Below are 20,747 nucleotides of genomic sequence, written 5' to 3' on the forward strand. Positions count from 1 at the left end.
TTTCCCACATTATAAGCTAGATCTAATTTAAACCTAATTTGGAAGGTTGCTCTATTCTCATTCTAAGTACAGTTGTGCAGTAACTAATTATTTTTTGTAGTGCTATATTTATGTATGCAAATCTGCTATATGTGCTTCTCTGCATTGCTCAAGAGGGCATACAAAGTCTACTAACTTTAAAACAGTGGCATAAACCAGTTAGGTAAGAGGCAGGGGAAATGTTTAGTACAGTGGTGCCTCAGGTTAAGTACTTAATTCATTCCAGAGGTCCTTTCTTAACCTGAAACTGTTCTTAACCTGAAGCACCACTTTAGCTAATGGGGCCTCCCGCTGCCACCGCGCCTCTGGAGCACGATTTCTGTTCTCATCCTGAAGCAAAGTTCTTAACCCGAGGTAATATTTCTGGGTTAATGGAGTCTGTAACCTGAAGCGTATGTAACCTGAAGCATATGTAACCCGAGGTACCACTGTACTGAAAACATGCAAGCCATATTTGAACCTGTAATTTCAGTGAACTATAATGAGTGCATGTGTGTCTCCCAGTCTTCCTCTACAGTACTTGACAGCATGATAGCTCCCTAGTTTGGGCTTGTTAAAAATGCAAATCTGTGCATGTCTCAATGAGTTCAATGGGACTTACTCCCAAGTAAATGGGTATAGGGTTGCAACCTAAATAGAACCTGAGGAAGGAAAACAGATCAGTTTGATTTACTGATACCCCACCTCTTTCCCTGATGGGATTCAAGGCGGCTTACAGATAAAGGTAAGAGGCAGCCCCCCACAGAGCATGTTACAGTAATCCAAATGGGATCAGATGGAGCCCATCTACACAATATCCCTGACCTAGCTCTAGTGCATGCAATTAGATGCATTTAACAAATATAGATAGATCTCAGCTAACCAATTCAGTGCACCCCAGATGAGCACTGCCATGTGTGGTGTTTGCCCACTCATTATGGAGATGTTGTACTGGGGGAGGAGAGAGAAAGGGTTAATAGGCTGACCAATAAGAAAGCCCAGGGGCAGAGCCTAACTGTGTTTAAGGCTCAACACAGGGGTTTTGGCAGTTAGTTCGGTTGGTTTCTTGTGGGTGGGAGGCATAGGAGCCAGAGTGAGTTAGAGACAGAGGGGAGACAGAAAGAGTGAATCAGATTACAGTGTTCCAAAGTATTTAAAGCTTGTTTGCGTTCACAGTAAACTGGAATCTTTGTTAATACGTTACAAGCTGAGTGAGTCTGAACATATTACCGGGGGAAGAGATAAGCCGTGGTGGTGCAGGGTCAATAGTCCGTGGAACAACCGGGGGCTCTGTGCCACACCATGTAATCTGAGTGCACATCCTCATCATCATTGGTTCTGTATGGGGTAGCCTGCTTGTGTATGTTTATCTCTCTTCCCAGATTGGGGCAGCTGTGTTGAGTAAGTTATAAAACGAGAGGCATTTGGGTCCATTGTGTTGTTTGGGAAAGATCTCTTGAAACCCAGGCCTGAGAAAGCTATTGGCTCCTTTATAAAGTGAAATTTCACATGCTCATATGTCTGCAACTCACCAGAAGTGTTTAGAAACTATAGAAGGTGATGCCTGGCACTCCTCATGTGACTGGGCATGTTAGGGCAGGAGGCTGCAAATGCAACTGAGAACTCAAACCAAAGTCCTGGTGATTTGTTGCCAGGGAGAAAACGACACTCTTAAGGCTAATCAGTTTCAGCTCCCATGTAAATCACATCCTGGGGTTTGGAGCACTGGTCTTCAGATCACTATATGCTATGGACAGGAATAGGGGGTGTTTTGTTGTACAGAGTCACCATCCAATGGGTGGCATGACACATATCTAAATGTCAGACTCTGTTTGCAATTATCTGGGGAACTGCTTTTCTTGTAAGCTTCGTAAGTTGACTATTCATCAGCTACAAGTCCAAAAGCCCAGCAAATGACAGAAAGATCAAATAATGCCCATCTTCTAGTTGCAGAAAAAGACCTAACCTCAGAGACTTGCCCTGGGAAAACAGTCTTATAGAATAACTGCATACAGTAGGCAGTATATAGAAGCCTAGAAAAGGTAAGGGTTGATTACTTTGGGTTGTAAGCTCAGGTATTCGGCTCAGGTATTCTGATGTCATGTAATCACATGAAGGAGACTTCAAGGATGAACATGCTCACTCTGGTAATTGTCTTCATCCTCCACAAGTTGGAAGGCATATGTTTTAAACAGGAGCCTTCTAAACTCATAGGGGCTCTGTGTGCATTAGATGCAATGACTAGAAGATGCTACCAAAACCTACACCCCTACCCACACATGGAAGGTTTATACTGGGTTAGATTCATGACTAACTTCTGCCCTATCGATTTCAATGGGACTGTTCTGAGTATTTGGATACAACCCATCTTGCTGTTTTTGAAAGCTATAGTTTCAATTCACCTCTTATACACATATATATATACATATCATCACAATACTTCTTGTTGGGGGTGGCTAAATGAGGAGGTACAAACCAGAGTTCCCCTTCAGCATTCTTATTTCTTTCTTAGCACATTGGGAGTTTGGACCATTTTTAACCAGGTTGCTACTCAACACATGATCACATTTACCAGTATATTGTTTTCCACTGTGTGCAACTGCAGCTGTAATCCTATATATACTTAAAGGTAAAGGGACCCCTGACCACTAGGTCCAGTCGCAGACGACTCTGGGGTTGCGGCGCTCATCTCACTCTATTGGCCGAGGGAGCCGGCGTACAGCTTCCAGGTCATGTGGCCAGCATGACTAAGCCACTTCTGGCGAACCAGAGCAGACACGGAAACACCATTTACCTTCCTGCCATTTACCTGCCATTTACCTTCCTGCTTTCGAACTGCTAGGTAGGCAGGAGCTAATCCAGTAAACTCAATAAGACTTACTTCTGAGTAAAGATGTGTACATTACACAAGCTATGATACTACTAATGGTTACATATATAGGAACACAAGGTTTCTCAAGGGCCATAAAAAACATGCAACTCCCTTCCTTTCTTCATCTTTTTATTGAATCCCTCATTTTTTGTTTATAGTTTATAGTTGCTTGCTTGCCTTTCTTTCCTTGAAAAATGACTAGTACAACTTGTCTCAAAGGAAAAACAAGAAAGTGATGCCTTTGCTGTTGAGCAGGGTGGGAAGTCAAGATTAGCAGATCCAGAGTGGGAGGGGGTGGGAACTCCACTTGCAAAAAAGCTGTAATGGCAGTGTATGTTAGGAAATGCTCTCAAACCACAGAATGCAACAAAACTAAACAGACAAGAAATTAAAATTGCAAGCAAAGCAGACATGCGTCCCCATGGCAACGAAGGAGGAGAGAAAATACACTCTTGAGAGCTAACTGGAGTCACTGCTGAAAATGGAAAGAGCAGAGTATAGAAGCAGGAAGAGAATTTCCTGGAGAAAGGTAGAAGCAAGCGGAAGGAGATTTCCATGGCAAACCGCAGCATTCATTCATTTTTTATGCTGTTTTGTCTTTACATGAAATCAGAAACCCTGTGTGAACATAAAGTGAAAGCTGGATCCGCCCCACCCTTAATCCTGGTGCTGTTTCATTGCAGACATCTCTTTTTTAAAAAAATGATATTTATTAAAAGTTTAACAATTACAAAAAAGCAAAGAAAAAAAGAGACAGTAAAGAGTTACAATACATCAAGAAAATAAAAAAGAATAAAAAAGGAATTCAACAATACAAGTCAATAAAAAGGAAAAAGGAAAAAACAAAACACACAATACAACAAAAACAAAAGCAGACAAAAAATTTAAAAACCAAATCTGATATTCCCAAATCTTTATCTTTCATTAACTTGTTTCATCGACCTCCTCACGCCTCCCTTTTTTGTATTCTAGATTTTAATTATCTCAGCAAATCCTTTCCATCTTTCACTATATTCTGTCATTAATTTACCTTAATTTATTTTAACCTTATCTTACCATAAAAAGCCCTAAAGCTTAAAACTTAAAACTTATTTATACATAATTCCTTAAAGCATTTCTACTAAAGCCAAATAATTTCATTCCAACGTTTTTCTAACACTCATTAATTTTACAAAAATTCTCTAAATGAATTTTTAAACTTTCTTCTAATCTTCATCCATCGTCTCTTCTTCCTGGTCTCGGGTTTTGTCAGTCCTTTCTATCCCTTCCATCTAGTCCATCAACCTGGTGACCTTCTATCCGAGGCTCTTAAGTCTTTTCCATGTCCCTTCTGCAGGTCTTCTTCATATTTATACCTGCACTTTACTTTGTCTTCTGCTGATCTTATTCTTAATTTCCTTCCTTTCTCACTGAGGGGTAGATCTCGGGGAGACTCCAACTTGACAGTATCTTTATCCCTTCTCGACAGGTCAGCCCATCCTCCATAGTCAACACTGAAATCCAAAAGATATTTGAAGGCATATTTCAAAGTCCCTCCAAGGTTAAGGGCCCCCACAACTCCAAACTCCCCCTGGCCCAAAACCAGATCCCAAAAGTCAAAACATCCCTGCATAGGCAGATCTATCCAGCTTCCCATTTCCAAACCAAACAGTACTCCATCTCTCCAAATCTGACTTTCTCCAGGTTCAGTCGTCAGAGACAACAACTTATGTTCCTGCAAGGCCGTGACTCTCTCCATTTCTGTTACTTGAGGTTCAGCCACAACCTCCTCCTTTGTCTTCTGCACAACTTGCTCCATTTCTATTACTTGAGGTTCAACAACAACCTCCTCCTTTGTCTCCTGCACAACTTGCCCTGTCAATGCAGATTCCTGGATTGGTTCCTGCATGGTTTCTATATAGGTATTCACTGTTTGTCCAAAATTACTAACTGCAACAGTCATCAAATCCATCTTCTCATGTAGCTGTTCCAGTAAAGCACTTGTCTTGCAAAAAGCAAGCACTAAAGCTTCTTCTGGGCACATTCTTATTCAAGGTCAAATGTCTGGTTCTCACGATCTTAATCTCCACAGCTGTAGAATTCCCCAGATCGACTCCAGCAACAGTTTCACAAGCTCCCTCTAGAGCAGTGTTTTTCAACCACTGTTCCGCGGCACACTAGTTGTGTGAGATGTTGCCTGGTGTGCCGTGGGAAAAATTGAAAAATTAGAAAGATTTTTTAAAAAGTCAAATTTTCGCCCACTAGGCAGGCGCCGGACTGTGTCCACCCTATTTTCCATCCATCCTGGGTGGGGATCAGATCGGATGGGATCGGATGAGAGCGGACAGGTGGTCCGCTCTCATCCGATTCCCCATAGAGAGCAGCGGGGCTCTGACATCTCCCTCTCCACACACAGTGGTGGTGTGCCTTGTGATTTTTTTCATGAAACAAGTGTGCCTTTGCCCAAAAAAGGTTGAAAAACACTGCTCTAGAGGAAACAATTTCTGTATCCGTCTTTTAAAAGCAGATCCGGCAACAAAATTCCTTTCGTTTTTCAGATATTTTGTTCCTTTTAAGTGCAAAAGGAAACATTGTAATCAATATGTTCCTCTTTTTTAACTATCTGTCAAAAAAGCATTTTCTTCACAGTCGATGAACTTCCCCAAAGCGTCTGTCTCTGACACCCCGTTCCCAGGTTCAAGATGGTGGAAATTTATCTTTCTTTACTCTCTCTCCTGCAGGTTTAAACAGTCTAAGATTTCCCCCCTCTTCTCCTGCTTCCAAGGGGGGTTTGGTAGTTTTAACTGATGGAAATTTAGTCCTTTACAAGCGACTTTCCAGACTTTAGCTTGCAATGTCTTTGCTTCAATCTATTTACAAAAGCGGACTTCCTGTTTAGACCTTCCCGCTTCAGTGCCATATTAAGATGTTTCATAATCCAATTTTCTGTTCTACTCACGGGTAGTTGTTTAAAGTCCAATTGTCCACAGGAAAAAGTCAGCGCTCTCCGGCAACAGCAATGCGGCTTCACTCCGTGAAAAGAGCAGTCGATTCGAAGCACCACACCGCTTACCCCATGTCGCTCCGGATCCCCGAAACCGGGTTTCCCCGCGAGTAGGGGAGGCGCTAAAGGTGCCAGCCGAATCCCACGTCCACAGGCTTCTCCCGCCTGTGGTTTTTAGTGGGTCTCCGCCTCGCCGTGGCGGTCCAGACCCTAGTTTCACGAAGCGGATTCCTCCTGGTCAGAGGAAATCCGCCATTGCCAGAGGTGCTAACCCGGAAGTCCTCATTACAGGCATCTCTACCACAAAATTGAATTTCATTTTAGGGCTCATGCAAGCAGCCCTAGACCCCATGACCCCATGCACCAGCATTATCATGACCTAGGCTTAGATGACTCATCATTACCTGAGTATTGCTTGAATTGCTTTATGTGTCTGCATCTGGCCTCAAAAGTGGACACCCCCAACCAGTGTCCATCAGCTCCAGCCAGCAAAGACTATAGAGAGGGATGGAGAACATTATAGTTGAACAAAGTCTGGAGGGCTCTAGGTTGGGGAAGGTTGCATTTCCAAAGAGCAGGCTTTCTAATGAGCCTCTTGCAGAGGCTATCACATCACTAGGACTTACTTGAAATAATGTTACTTTCAATAACAAACACTCACTAAAATAATAGGGGATGGCTACCGCCACACTTGTGACTCTATCTTATATCAATTTGAACAAGACATCCTGAAAGTACATACTACAAACCACTGAGCTGATGGCAACACATTAATTTTGTTGTCTGGATCAGTGGTAAAGAAAAACGGGAACCATTTGAAGGACTGCATAAATTCTACTCACCCCATAATCAAAAGCATCATCAAAATTTCATGCACTCCCTTTCTTGGGTGTGCTCCTAAATACCAAGCAAAAGAGGCTAGTAATGAATTTCTATGCACTGATTTTGCATTTATGCAAAGTTTGAAACAAACACAAAAACCATCATTGTCTTGATATGCCCAGCATAGCCAATGGTCAAGGATGATCTGGGGGGCCACACAAGTTTCATTCCTGTTGGGGGTGTCTTGAGTACGGTTAGCTGCAACATGCATTTTTATGAATTTTATTATGTGACGTTTATTATGCTGCCTATATAAATATCCTTAGGACAGCTTACAACCATAAAAGGGATCAAGAAAAACCCACAATAAAAAGTAAACAATTATAAACTCCACAATCAGAAATTACAAAGACATTGTTGACCTGGTTGTTGTTTTAACTCCAGAATAGATGTTAAGTTAAAGGTGGCATCGCATGTGCTGGTGGGAATTTTGTAAGTGCCTGTCTTAAAATGTGATGCTGGCTAAAATCATCGTCACCAAAGAGCTCTTGCCCATGTCAGAGCTCCATCAGTGTCATGCTTAAAAGACTTGTATCTCATGCCCATCCTTGTGCATCATTGTCAGACCAGTGCAGCCTGCTGCATTCATATGGGTGGTTGCATAGAGTTCATGGGCAAAGGTTTTTTGGCAACAACATGTGCAGCCAGCTCAGCATCAGGCTATTTTGGATGTTATTTCCATAGGAATCTGCAGTAAGTAACTATATGGAACTAAACTAAACCATGTCATTTTAGGAACTGTGGAAATATGTAAACGTGTATAAATTTCTCATACTGCATGAGCACTGGCAGCCACTCACCCCCCCCCCAATAAATAAATGAATAAATTTGAAAGCAACTATTGCTGATGTGACAAGCTGTTTCTTTTAATTTATTACACAGTCTCAGCAGTATCACCTGAATAACAACGAGGACTCGGCACACAAACCATGACTCACACACTAAATTGAAAATGTCAATCCTGCTTGTTATCTTTTTAGATGTTTCTAATTTTAGTCCAGACCTTGTTGCATATATATATAGTGATATCCTTTTTAGATTTATTTGCAACTGTCTCACATACTATATTCTTTCTTTTCTTATTTGTAAAACCAGCCTTGGGGGTTTTTTGTGTCGAATCATATACAGTGGTACCTCGGATTACATACGCTTCAGGTTACATACGCTTCAGGTTACACACTCTGCTAACCCAGAAATAGTGCTTCAGGATAAGAACAGAAATCGGTGCGGCAGCAGCAGGAGGCCCCATTAGCTAAAGGGTGTTTCAGGTTAAGAACAGTTTCAGGTTAAGAACGGACCTCCGGAACAAATTAAGTACTTAACCCGAGGTACCACTGTAGTAATAGAAACTAGACACTTGAAGCCAACATTTGACTGTCTAGTTGAAGTCAATATGTGATGTTCAGCTCTACATCGCTTCTTTCTTAAACCTCTCGGTCATTTGGCTTCCTTTACTACTGTTCTCTAACCTGTAAAGCTTTCTCTTCCGTCAGTCCCTTTTTGCCAGAAGTACATCATTCTGTGCTGTTCCAGAACCAATTTGGGAGGGCAAGGCGGCGGTGGGGGGGGGGCATTGAGTTTTCACTAGTGGGACCAGTTAGTTGAATCCAAAGGGTTCCTGCGGTCTACTGGGCGTAAATGAATGTTTCTATATTCAAGAAATATCTATGAAGACTATCTTGTGATTTCTGTTTTGGTACCTTATGACCAAAGTACAATGCAAAGCCTGAAGCTACTTCTCCAGATTCTCTTTCATCAATTATAGGTGGGGGTAGATACATTGTTATCTGGACCAGTGCTTTCTTTTTGACAGACGCAGGGGTACGCATACCCCTAAACATTTTGTGAATCTAAGTTTGGCCTCATTGAGGGACAGTGTTTCAATATGAGTAGGAAAATGAGAGTACCCCTAAACATCTATATATTTTTTAGAAAGAAAGCACTGATCTGGACCACAGTGTTTTTGATTATCCATGCTTTGAGCTGTAGGCTTGTGTTGTTTTTTGTGCTTCTACTTTGTACTATTTGTTTGTTACCCTCATTTTCTGCAGCATTACACCTTCCTGGGTGTTCCTTATTTATTTTAAATGGTGGAGAATTCTTGATCCCTAAACCAGCCAATTTTGTTTCTGAATCCCTTTTTATTGCAACTCTAAAACTTGACTGGGGGTGTTTGAAGGACAATATCTCTTCCTAGTGTGATAGTGATCTTCAGTTGTGAACAGTGCCTATTCTGAGCTAAGTACCACTATATGCAGACCACATATGACTAAATTTTCACACATTGCTAGAGCTCATGATGAGTATTTCATCCCATTGGCTGCATCACGGAGTCAGCACATGAAAGATTAGGTGTTTACTTTCATAAGCAGAGAATTCAGGGAGAAAATGTAAACATTATCTCCAGTTGATTGTACATTCATTCACACACAGTTTCTCATCTGAATGTTCGTTCCCAAGGGCACTGCGAGATACTTCATGGAGCGCAATACATTCTACTTTTCAACATTACATAATCATGTCTATTAGCTTCTGTGGGAGCAAGTAGACGATCTCTTATCCTCCAGAGCAAGCTTTGTCTATGTCTAAGCTTGCTTCTTTGTTATATTTCCCAGCTGGGTAACATTAATGTGAACAGCTCTGTGACTGAAATAACTGTGTTCACTGAAGTGAACTATTCTATTGATTGCCTTAATGTCAGTGCACGGCACTGGCAACAAGAAACAGAAGAAAAGAGAACTAGGAGGCTGATTGCTACTTGCTTATAATCTTTTTGGTGAAGAGGGCAAGGCTTTTACACACAAGGTTTATAATCCCATAAAGCTTACAAGCATAAAGCTACTCAGAGTTGGTGCTGTGTGCAGGGCAATTGGAAGAGTCTGTATTGATTCTGCTGTATTGTGAACCTGAAATGTTCAAAGGTTATGAGATGGGCTTTCAAAAATCATAAAACATACAAATATTAATTTTAAAAAATACTATCAATTAGAAAAACAACGGTGCTACTCATTATAAAACTGAAATCTGAGCAACAAGGAAACAGAATAGCATTTTGCTCATCCTAGGAGTGAGAAAGCGCCTATGAGAAACCTGTACATACTGCATCCTGTGTTATTTCTCACATGTTTTCCTCTCTGTTGGGGAAAAGCCGGGAATCATTCTTAGGCCAGGTTTGGCCTGTGGGTTGCCAGATGCCTACTGCTGCCATCAGACATCTGAAACCATTTGATCAAATCAGAGCAAAATCAATACTTTGCTCTGATTTGACCCAATGGTTTCAGAGCGGAAAAAACCACCCCAAATTCATATTGTGAACTATTATTGTGCACAATATATGAACCAGTTATTACCATTCATCACAAATGGATACCAGTTCCTGTACAAAGGAACCAGGTGTCTATAGTAAGGTAGCATTGATTTGCAATGACTGCTCTGTGCTATAAATGCAGCCAGTGAAATCCTGAGAGTCGGCATTCCTAATCATGCTGTTTCTTCATAAAGGCCACTTAGCTGCAGAGACTGAGGGCTGGATTTGACTAAACAGTAGTGCTAGCAGAAACCAGCACAAGTCCCACTTGTGCAATGGGATTCCCTCCTTCTCCTCCTTCTCCTCTCATGCTTAGAATGCCCAAGGGTGGTCAGTATAACCCTCAGAACAGCATGTTGGGGGAGGAGAGGGAGATTGTTCTGTCTGGCAAGCATAAATGCTTGTGATGATGGAACATTCTTAATAGCACGACGTTAAATTCAACCCCTGAATAAACAAGCACCATCTGGAAAAATTATTATCCAAACAGCATCTTGATTAAAAACAAGGAGATATTTAGGTGCACAAAGAGCAGGCCAGGAGCTGATCTGTGGTAGAACACTTGTTTTGCATGCAGAAGTTTCCAGGTTCAGTCCCTGGCATCTCCCAAGTAGGGCTGGGAAAGATGCCTTCCTGATAGCCTGGAGAACAACTGCCAATCAGTGCAGACAGTACTGAGCGAAATCGTCCAATGGTCTGACACCTGCCTAGATGTTTCATGGCTATTTAGTTTCTGCACAAATGAAGGTTTTTGGCTTAGTGGCACTGGTAATTTGGGGGCTGTTGCTTTTGAAATCAGACAGGCTCCTCCATTCTGTTACGTCATTGCTTGCTGAAAAGGTTTTTTTGTTTCACCAAGCATTTTTGGAGAATTAATTTGATGCAATGTTGGTTATTCTGTATTTTATGATCTCATAAATTTAAGATGTTTCAATGAAGTTTATTGTCCATCACCTTGAATTTTTTTTATGAGCTGGCAGTTTATAAACATTCTTATAATTAAAAATTAACATGTTCATTACATCTACGAAAGGGATGGGAATCTCCAGCTCTCTGCAAGTGTTGAGCCGTGGGAAATGGAACTCCCACACATAACCCATTTCATTGGCTGCTCCTTATTTCAGAACATACATTTCCATCGCCAGTGTTCTTCATCTGTCACGTTCTGATCTAGCAACTGAGGAAGCTTTATAACAATCTCCAAAGGAGGTGAAGGTTGTCGCATATGTTATGTAACAGCAAACACATATTTACCTCTGTTTCTATGCACTGCGGGGAGTCAGGCGGTGGTGAGATCTGCTCCTTGGCACTTCTATCTACATGGTACACTCAGTCACAGAGAGCAAACTCACACGTGTCCTGTTCTCCAAACAATGATAAGTCCAGGGATGCAACATGTACTCAGCTTCTCTTTCCTTTGAAATTAGATAACTGGAGGTTTACAAGGGTTTTGTAATATGTATTTAAACATGTATTATTTAAACATGTATGCAGGTTAAGCAAAGGTGAAATGCAGCTTAACTTTCGCACGTGTCTGAAAATCTCTGTGCCCCATCAATTTTCTGGGGGAACTGCCAGCACCCCAGATTCTTATAGAGAAAATCTCGGAGCTCTGTCCTTCTCTCAGCCTGAATATGGGCTTGTCTACACCATGCTTTAGTATGTATTGCCTTTGTGTTTGAGACCATTTCCCGTAAGCAAGTGGACTCAGCAGGTCTTCTGAACTCACCTTGTTTTAAAGACACCTTTGTTTTAAAATGGCATGGTAGGTGTTGGGTTTATGAAAACTGAAGAATAGCCTTCAGTTTAATGTATCTGCTCTATTAGTACATCTTGTCTTTTGGATTCTCTTCTGCATGATATGATTGAACAATAGGCTCTTGTATCTACATGAAATCCAGTGCAATTATGACTTCAGCCCTAGTTTCAGGATATACAAATACCATAGCTCAATGAAGAGAGCATTTCGAACATACAATGACACCGCAGTAGTAAAGAGAGCGCTTCATATTTCTACTTTAGCTGGGGATTTTTGGCTTTGTCTGCACCTGGTATCCTGTGCACAGAAGTGATTTAATTTCCCATGTGGAATACTGCATGTAATTCAAACAGCTGGACAAGCTCTAGGCAGAGGCAACTTGTCAGAGTCTGAGAAATGGCTCTTTATACAACTGTGTTGCTCATGGCCATGTGAGCGCTATCCTCGTTACCCTAGGATGTCTGATGCACAAACTGGTTTGTGTGTGACTGAGCCATCATCTCAATTTATGCCCCTTTGACTTTAGAAGGTCTGTAAATGTCTACCGATCTACTGGTCTATAAAGTCATCTGCCTTTTTAGCCCTTTGTCAATCAGTTTGAGTGTAATTTTGTCTCTGAGCATATTGTTTTAATGCCTGCAAACTCAAATTTCTGACTTTCTGCCTTAGCTCCATGACATCGTTGACATTTTGATTTTTGACTGGTTGTAACTGATACAAGAGTTGGTCTACGTCTGAAATAATATTCTTTTTACACTTATTGTAGACCATTGCCAAAACCTTTCATCATGGCTTGGCCCTGAGAGCATCCACTACTGCCTTCCTCAGCTCCAAAAGTCAATTTGGGGGCCATAGGGAAGGTGGAGGTGGTGGTTTGGATGTGCCTTTCAGCTTGTGGAAATTGTGGAAATAGTCGCACTGAATGCTCAGAATACTCTATTTACATGAGGTCAGCTGGAACATTTGCAAAGGTTCCAGCTGTTTCTGATCAAGCAGCAGAATCTTCAACCACCCCTCGTCCCACACTACCAAGTGTTTTAAAATAGATTTTATATATGTACCGTATTTTTCTGCCTATAAAACACCCCCTATTTTGGGGGACTCAGATTTAAGAAAATCTACCCTCAGCACTCTCTGTGTATAAGACACCTCCTAATTTTGGACATTATTTTTTAGGGGAGGAAACCTAGTCTTATACACGGAAAAATACGGTATATTAAATCTATCAATGTTTAATTGTATTTTAGTCATTGATTTTTCTGTTTTTAGCCATTCTTGTTTTGATCTGTAAGTTGCCAAGTCCTGCCAGTAGAAAAGGTGGGGAAGAATAATAATAATGCTGCATACCTAAGGAAATGAATGAATGAATGAATGAATGAATGAATGAATGAAAGAATGAATGAATACGGCAGTATGTTTGACAGAGGGAAGGATGGAAAAGAAAGCAGACAACAATGAATTCAAAGAAAGAGGAAATGGGGAGCAAAAAAGTGTATGTTGCTGGATTTTGTAATTTGCGATGCTCAAGAAAACTAAAAATGGGAGGGAGAGAGAGAGAGAGAGAGAGAGAGAGAGAGAGAGAGAGAGAGAGCCCCCCAAGACCTGATATGTGCCCTTGAGAATATTGAGCTCAATACCAATCACTATGTCTTGCTGCTTTTCCCCTTTCCCATCAGTCAGAAGAAGTTCTCCCAGCCTGGACCTATGAGCTACAAGTGCCTAGGATCTTTGTGAGAATCCTCACAAAGGTCAGCAGAGGATGAGGTTTTTTTAAATAATTTGTTCCTCTAATCAGAAGGTGATATAAAAGAGGCAATGGTATACTTCACTAACAAGGAAAGCAAGAGCCTCGCTTTCCGCTTCTCTTAAAATAGCTCAATTGAACTATCTGCATTACAATTTGCTGCCAGCTGTAATTGGAGATTATGCATGCATATCAGCTCCCCTTTCCAAACATCACTTTTTGCATTATTTATCTGGGGATGCAAATTCATGTTAAAAAAACTCTTCCTTGCTCCTCCCTGCTTGTTCCCTGCAGATTTGAAGAATCTTATGCAGAGTTTTATTTTAAAATGTAGGGTAAAGAACAGCAAGTAGCACCAGCAGTAGCTGTGGCACCTGGGCACATACACATCAGTGGAGAGCAAATGCTTTCATTGCTTCCTGATATTCTGGGTGCTTTAATGCTGTTCTCATTGCTGTTGAATAATTTGCTGCAACCTCCTATCCTTGAGCAAAATGTTGACCAGTGACCTAAGGGGATGATTGAAGGTGATCCAACTTAGCAATATGGGAAGAAATATCATTCAGCTTACAAAGAATGTTATATTCAAATTGGCTCTAAAAAGTCTGTTCATGACCATTTACTAAAGCAAGAGGGGACGCCTGCAACCCTCCAAACGTTAGATTCCTATTCCCATCAGCTACAGCTAGCATGACAAATGACAGGGAATTATGGGAGTTATGGTTGAGCAATATCCAGAAAAATCACAGGCAGGGCCGTCTTACCCATAGGCACTAGGGGTGCAGGGCACCCAGGCACCAGGCTCTCAGGGGCTCCAGGCCGAGAGTCCAGGGCCCAAGAGTTGAGTCAGGGGAAGAGCCCACCCATTGGTTGGAGCGCCACAGTGGGTTCTTCTGCTGCGGGTGGCTCTGCGCCGCGAGTTTGGGGGCGACTGAGCCAGCGAGACGTTGAGGCGGCCAATCAGCTCCGCCTTCCTGCGCGCCTGGGACTGGGCAAACTGGGGGGGGCACCGGGCGGGTCTTTGTACCCCAACGCCACATATGCTTAAGACAACCCTGATCACAGGTTCATTATTCCTATAATAAGGAGGTAAATGTGCAGAACAGGTATCAACAAAGAGTTGGTTATGCACATGAATGTCCTTTACTTAACAACTGTGACACCAAGTGATAATTTGCATGTGTGAATGAGTCGACACTGATCTAATGCCACAGATCTCGCATCACCTCAAACACATTACTTTTCACGAATTCAGCTAAGTGAGTCATCAAATGTGCCATATCAAAGCACTGATATATTAAGTAATTTCCTGCATGTATGAATCAGCCTTCAATTTCTGAGCGGTATAGGGTTGTCACATGTATTTAGGGGAAGGAAAGTCAGCAATGATGCTTCAACACCACTTCTTCAACCCCACCACAGCATGGGGCAGTAGACCTGGTGTCCAGAGGCCTATAAAAAAAGCACTGGAACTTTTGTGCCATTTGGTCTACCCACAGGAAATCATAGGGGGGTTTGCACACTAGGTTCACTCATTCAAGCACTTTGGGACTTTCATTTTCCTGGTCTACACATTCTAATGCATTGGGGATTTGGGCTGCTATGTCTACCTATAGCAGGCATAGGCAAACTCAGCCCCCCCCTGATGTTTTGGGACTACAACTCCCATCATCCCTGACCACTGGTCCTGTTAGATGATGGGAGTTGTAGTCCCAAAACATCTGGAGGGCCGAGTTTGCCTATGCCTGAGGGTTTCAGCTGCCAGGAGTGCCCATTAGAAAGCATTGGCGGCAGTTATTAGCAATTAATTTTAAATACATCAACATTTCATTGAGCTTAGTAGGTCAAGAAAAAGAAGTCCAATAACTTCATATCCAAAAATAGCCACAAAGCAGATGGCAATAGTGCATAGGACTCTCCCCTTCCCCACCATTTATGCTTCAGCCGAAAAGGTGGGAAAGCCTCCTCAGAGTTTTGGAATCAGCTGCTGTGAGAGGACTGGAGGGCGAGGCAAAGCAGCCATCCTCTGACAGCAAACACAGTCGGTCTCCCCTCACAGCTCTTCCAGAACAGCTCCATTACGAACACTCCTAGGCAAGGCAGGTGGAAACAGCCATTGCTTGACAGCAAACATAGTCTTTGTTTATCCCTCACAGAACCAAAATCCCCAGCACCCTTGACAAACTACAGCTCCCAGGTAGGGGTGAGGAAAATATGCTTTGAATGTATGGTGCGCGTTCAGCCTCTCTTCCTTCATAGAGAAGCGAGCAACAGAGAAGACTAGCCTAGAAAAGGAGAATGACAACATAGGGGGAAATATGTTTCACAAGGGAGGATGAACAACAGTTTGGAAATGCATCTGTGACTGGTCTTGATTCGGTTGCTGCTGGCCTCCCCCAGAGGGAATATGTTGTTCTCTTTCAGCTTTGAAAACGTTGTTTTCATTTTTCAAGACAAAGCAGGCATTTGCATTGAATGCTGAAATAATTGTTTTCAAGGGTCTGTCAGAGGCAAGAATTGCCTCACACATTAAAGCTGGTCCTACTTCAGACACTACCACAACAGTATATCAGTATGGTGTACACCACTGGGCACATACATATCATGGGCAAATTCAGAGGACCAGAAAGAGGTTGGTGGGATTTCAAGAATCAGCCTTAGGCATTTTTATGCTTTGCATGAGCCTCCCACAAGTGTCTCTCAGCATTATAACCAGTCCCCACAGGGTGGGACCTAGATGGAGGGAAATAGTTTGCTGAAGAACTGTAAAAAGAAGGGAAGTGACAAGTACTGAAGTAGGCCAGGTGTGTTTATGTGTGTGAAGGCCTTCACCCTCAAGCATTTACCTCACTTATGAAATAGCCCTCCAAAAACTAGCTGCTGAACAGAAATGGATGTAAAGCTCTTTGGATGCCCTTGAGAACTATATTAATCTTATTAAATCTAAAGTGTTGCTATCTGGTAAACTTGGCAAGAAGCTCTTCTCTGACATTCAGGGGAAATATAGATGCAATACTAGGTGAGGGAGAGGCAAAAGATGGGTGTTGTTGGGAGGATAGCTTTGTTGCTATTTGTCACCCATAAGCCTGTTTTCTGCCTGTTTTGAGGCAGAAAAATTGGATACAAATTAATAGTAGTAGTAGTAGTAGTAGTATTAAAACCCAGCTGTGGATTTTGGAACAGTAACAAGGAGAGTTCAGCTAATAATCCTAAAGTGGCATGAGCCATGCATTTCTTAACTTGTATTACTCCCAACTCTTTCCCAGAACCAACTCTTTCCCAGAACTACAGTTGCTAAGGCAGCTAGCCCATATCATATACCTGTGCTTTTAGATTTTTGCTAGGCAACACTTTATATTGTCCTTCTTAAATTTCTTCCCATTGCCCTCTGTTTCCCTTTCCAGTATTTGGAGATGAGTTTGAAATATTAGCCTATCCTCTAAAATGTCTATTGTTTCTCTCAGCCCATTTTTAATGCACAAAACAGACCTGTGTGGGGTGTTTGATAAAAGGTAGGTTGTGACTTTGCCCAATACCCTCTTGTGATCTTCAAGACTAACTGAGGATTTGAACGAGGACTTCTCCGTCTAACACAAAGGTGGGTAACATTTTTCAGGCCAAGGGCCGCATTGCCTTTTGGGCAGACGTCTGAGGGCCGCATGCCAGTGGTGAGTGGGACCACAGACAAAAGCAGGGAGAGCAATAAATGTGATTTTGCCTTTGTACAGTAAGCTACCTCCCTCAAGGTAAGCAAAGGGCATTATCAGTGTTCAAGGACACAGTTCAGTCAAAGACACTCAGTGACAGGTTTGACCTTTGGAGAGGGGCTATGATATAGACAGAGTTTGGGGGGCCATATGGAGATACTTGGAAGACTCCATTTGGCCCTATCCCTGAGGTAACATTTGGCCTATTCTACCACACTGCGCATTGATCTTTCACTAGAAAATATTTGTGTTTCACATGTCACGGTGTCACTGCATACATAGTTCCACATTCTAGGATTTTTACTTCCCGTTTCTGGGCAGTGTTGTAATAGGTGTGAATAAGTCTTTTTTTTGTTATCTTTGTTATTTCTATTTTTAAAACTGATAAATTGAGAAAGTTCTCGTGCAAGGTGTACTAGTACTGGAGTAAAATATGAGTAATGCTTTTGTCACTAATGATTATATTGATACAGGCAGAAGCAGAAAAGATCAATATTTAGTAACCTTGGTGTCCTTGGGAGAATGTTATCACCTTCAGGAGGTTTTAACAGTGCAGCAGCATTAAAAAAAGATTAATTTACTTCTGAATGAATACTGCCATATTAATGAAGATAAAGTAATGGACCAGATATCACATTTGGGTGAAGAACTATTGAAGCCCATGAGAATTCAATCTGAAACCATTTTGTTCTCTCCCCCCCCCCCCAAGATAAGAAATACAAGAGAGGAATTTGAAGAGACACTTAGTAAATATGTGTTCTTGATATGTGCAGGCCATTCTGCATTAGTGTCAGGTTTTGAATGTGTGTGGAGGCGGAGAAATAAATGATTAAAACTGATTTTCTGTCTAGGGACCCTATGACTCTTCAGATCTGCTGGGACTCCAATTCCCATCCATCAGTCCCAGCCAGTATGGATAATAATCAGAGATGATGGGAACTGTAGTCTGGCAACATCTGGATGGTCACAACCTTCCCCCTCCCCTAGTGGAGCTTTAGTGGGGAAAGAGCCATAACTGAGTGGTAGAGCATCTGTTTTGCATACAAAAAGTCCCAGGTTCAATCCCTGCCATCTCTAGGTAAAACTGGGAATGCCCTGCCTGAAATCCTGGACAGACACTGCCAGTCAGTATAGACAAAACTGCGCTAGATGAACCAAGCAGCTTCCTATGTTCCTGTAGTTGGGAGAAAGGGCTGCCTGACCTCCATAGGAAACAAGGAGGAGCCAACAAGCCATGAATGGGAGGAGGGATTCCAGTGCTGCTGTTCTAGCATCTTACAGAAATCAGGTGTGTGGACCAGCACTTCTGGGATGCAAAACAGGGTTTTTTAATATCTACAGGACTACTTCCCTTGTGTTGCCTATACCACTTGAATATAAGCCAGGACATTCCATGTGTGTGCAGTGAAGCTATTTGGCAATTTATGTGGCATATGCATAAATGTGGATTATGGGCTTCCCCCAACCAAAAGAAAAAGGAACCCTATATTAGTGTGAAAACTCCCTGATAAAGCCTCCTATGGGAAATGTCAGGACTCTCTACAGGACTGTGGTAAAAAGTCAGCCTCAGTTCATATTCAGCAAAGTTTCTTCCGCCCTAAGTGATTCGTTCTACTTTGCAACTCTAAAAATAGGGCAATTGGGAGCTCAGTTCTGAGCCAGCCTTGATAGCCTGCTGCTCCTTATGTTATTTTGAAACTATTTGTTTTAGCAGAATTATACCTGCTTGCTTGTTCCTGATGCCACCCTTGGCTTGTCCTATTTACCTGTGTTACCTTGGCCAATATATTTTAGATTCATTTTTTGGTTCAGTGAGTGACCAAGGAAACCAACCCCCTCCCCATAAGCTGGGCATGTGCGTGTGTCGAATGAATGGAGATGACCGTCTCCCCAGCTCTCAACTAAGCTGGCCTTCTAAAGTCGGAAGATGGTGGGACTTATCCAATCTGTGATACGTTGGATCCTGGGCCAGCCTCCTTGTCATTGCACAACTGCATGGTGCCCAGTTCAGACCCAATTGCTGCATCAGCTGCATATTATTTCAGAATGTGCAGGAGATCAAACTGGGATTCACATATCCTCTTTAGTACAGAATCTAAACATATACTTTTTCTGAAAAGAATTTGATTTTGAGATGCAGAGTGAAACAAAACACTAGGGCTGTGCCCTGTCTTGGAACAAATCCCAGATCCTGAACCAATCTGGGCTTGGCCCAGAGCAGGTCAAGACATCCCCAGATTGTCCTGGGTCAGGTCCACTCAGAGTAACCTAGAAAATATGGGTGTTGAGCACTTGCAGCCAGGCAGCGCCATTTCTGCTGGTATTATTTTCTTTAATGTCTCACAATCAAATCTCTATATGCTTTGTGTTTTCCCCTCCTCACAAACAAACTTTGCGGTCTAACAGCTTTCTCCTGTTTTTTCTCTCTACAGTATATCGCATTTGCCTCCCTCTTCTTCATTCTGGTTTCCATCACTACCTTTTGCCTCGAGACCCATGAGAGATTTAATCCCATCGTTAACAAGACGGAGACGGAAATTGTTGGGAATGATACCCACGTGCGCATCTATCGGGAGGCGGAGACAGAGGCCTTCCTCACCTACATTGAAGGGGTCTGCGTCGTTTGGTTTACTTTTGAGTTCCTAATGAGGGTCATTTTCTGCCCGAACAAGATGGAATTTATCAAAAACACCTTGAACATCATTGACTTTGTGGCCATTCTGCCTTTCTACTTGGAGGTTGGACTCAGTGGCCTGTCTTCCAAAGCTGCCAAGGACGTCTTGGGCTTCCTGCGAGTCGTCCGATTCGTACGAATCTTGCGAATTTTCAAGCTGACCCGCCACTTTGTAGGGCTGCGGGTCTTGGGTCATACCCTCCGTGCCAGTACAAACGAATTCTTGCTGCTCATCATCTTCTTGGCATTGGGCGTCTTAATCTTTGCCACAATGATCTACTACGCTGAGAGAATAGGTGCTAAACCCAATGATCCTAGTGCCAGCGAACACACACACTTTAAAAATATCCCCATTGGCTTCTGGTGGGCTGTTGTCACCATGACTACCCTGGGCTACGGAGACATGTATCCTCAGACTTGGTCAGGCATGCTGGTGGGGGCCCTCTGTGCTCTTGCAGGCGTGCTGACCATTGCCATGCCTGTACCCGTCATTGTGAACAATTTCGGAATGTATTACTCCTTAGCTATGGCTAAGCAGAAGCTACCAAAGAAAAAAAAGAAGCATATCCCACGGCCGCCCCAGCTGGGATCCCCCAATTATTGTAAATCTGTCATAAACTCTCCACACCACAGTACTCAGAGCGACACATGCCCACTCGCCCAAGAAGAAATGTTAGAAATTAACAGAGCAGGTAGGAAACCTCTTAGAGGAATGTCCATCTGACCTTTAACCTCCATCCTTTGTAGAGATTGAAAGATTCAGTCAGACTGCTTTCTTAGCACAATGGGTAGCACATTATC

At 42.4% G+C, this 20,747-nt stretch overlaps 1 protein-coding gene across 5 annotated transcripts in view; it reads left to right on the forward strand.

Annotated features, from left to right (window-relative positions):
- KCNC1 (potassium voltage-gated channel subfamily C member 1) overlaps window positions 1-20,747 on the forward strand; it is a 123,947-nt gene that overhangs the window by 85,787 nt on the left and 17,413 nt on the right. For all 5 annotated transcript variants that reach the window (XM_082193624.1, XM_082193621.1, XM_082193622.1 and 2 more), the window contains exon 2: window positions 19,705-20,638. In XM_082193624.1, the coding sequence (XP_082049750.1) occupies window positions 19,705-20,638 (934 nt within the window). The remainder of the gene's footprint in view (window positions 1-19,704; window positions 20,639-20,747) is intronic.

Source organism: Podarcis vaucheri (assembly GCF_965113315.1).
Source record: "Podarcis vaucheri genome assembly, chromosome: 1".
Taxonomy (NCBI): Eukaryota; Metazoa; Chordata; class Lepidosauria; order Squamata; family Lacertidae; genus Podarcis; species Podarcis vaucheri.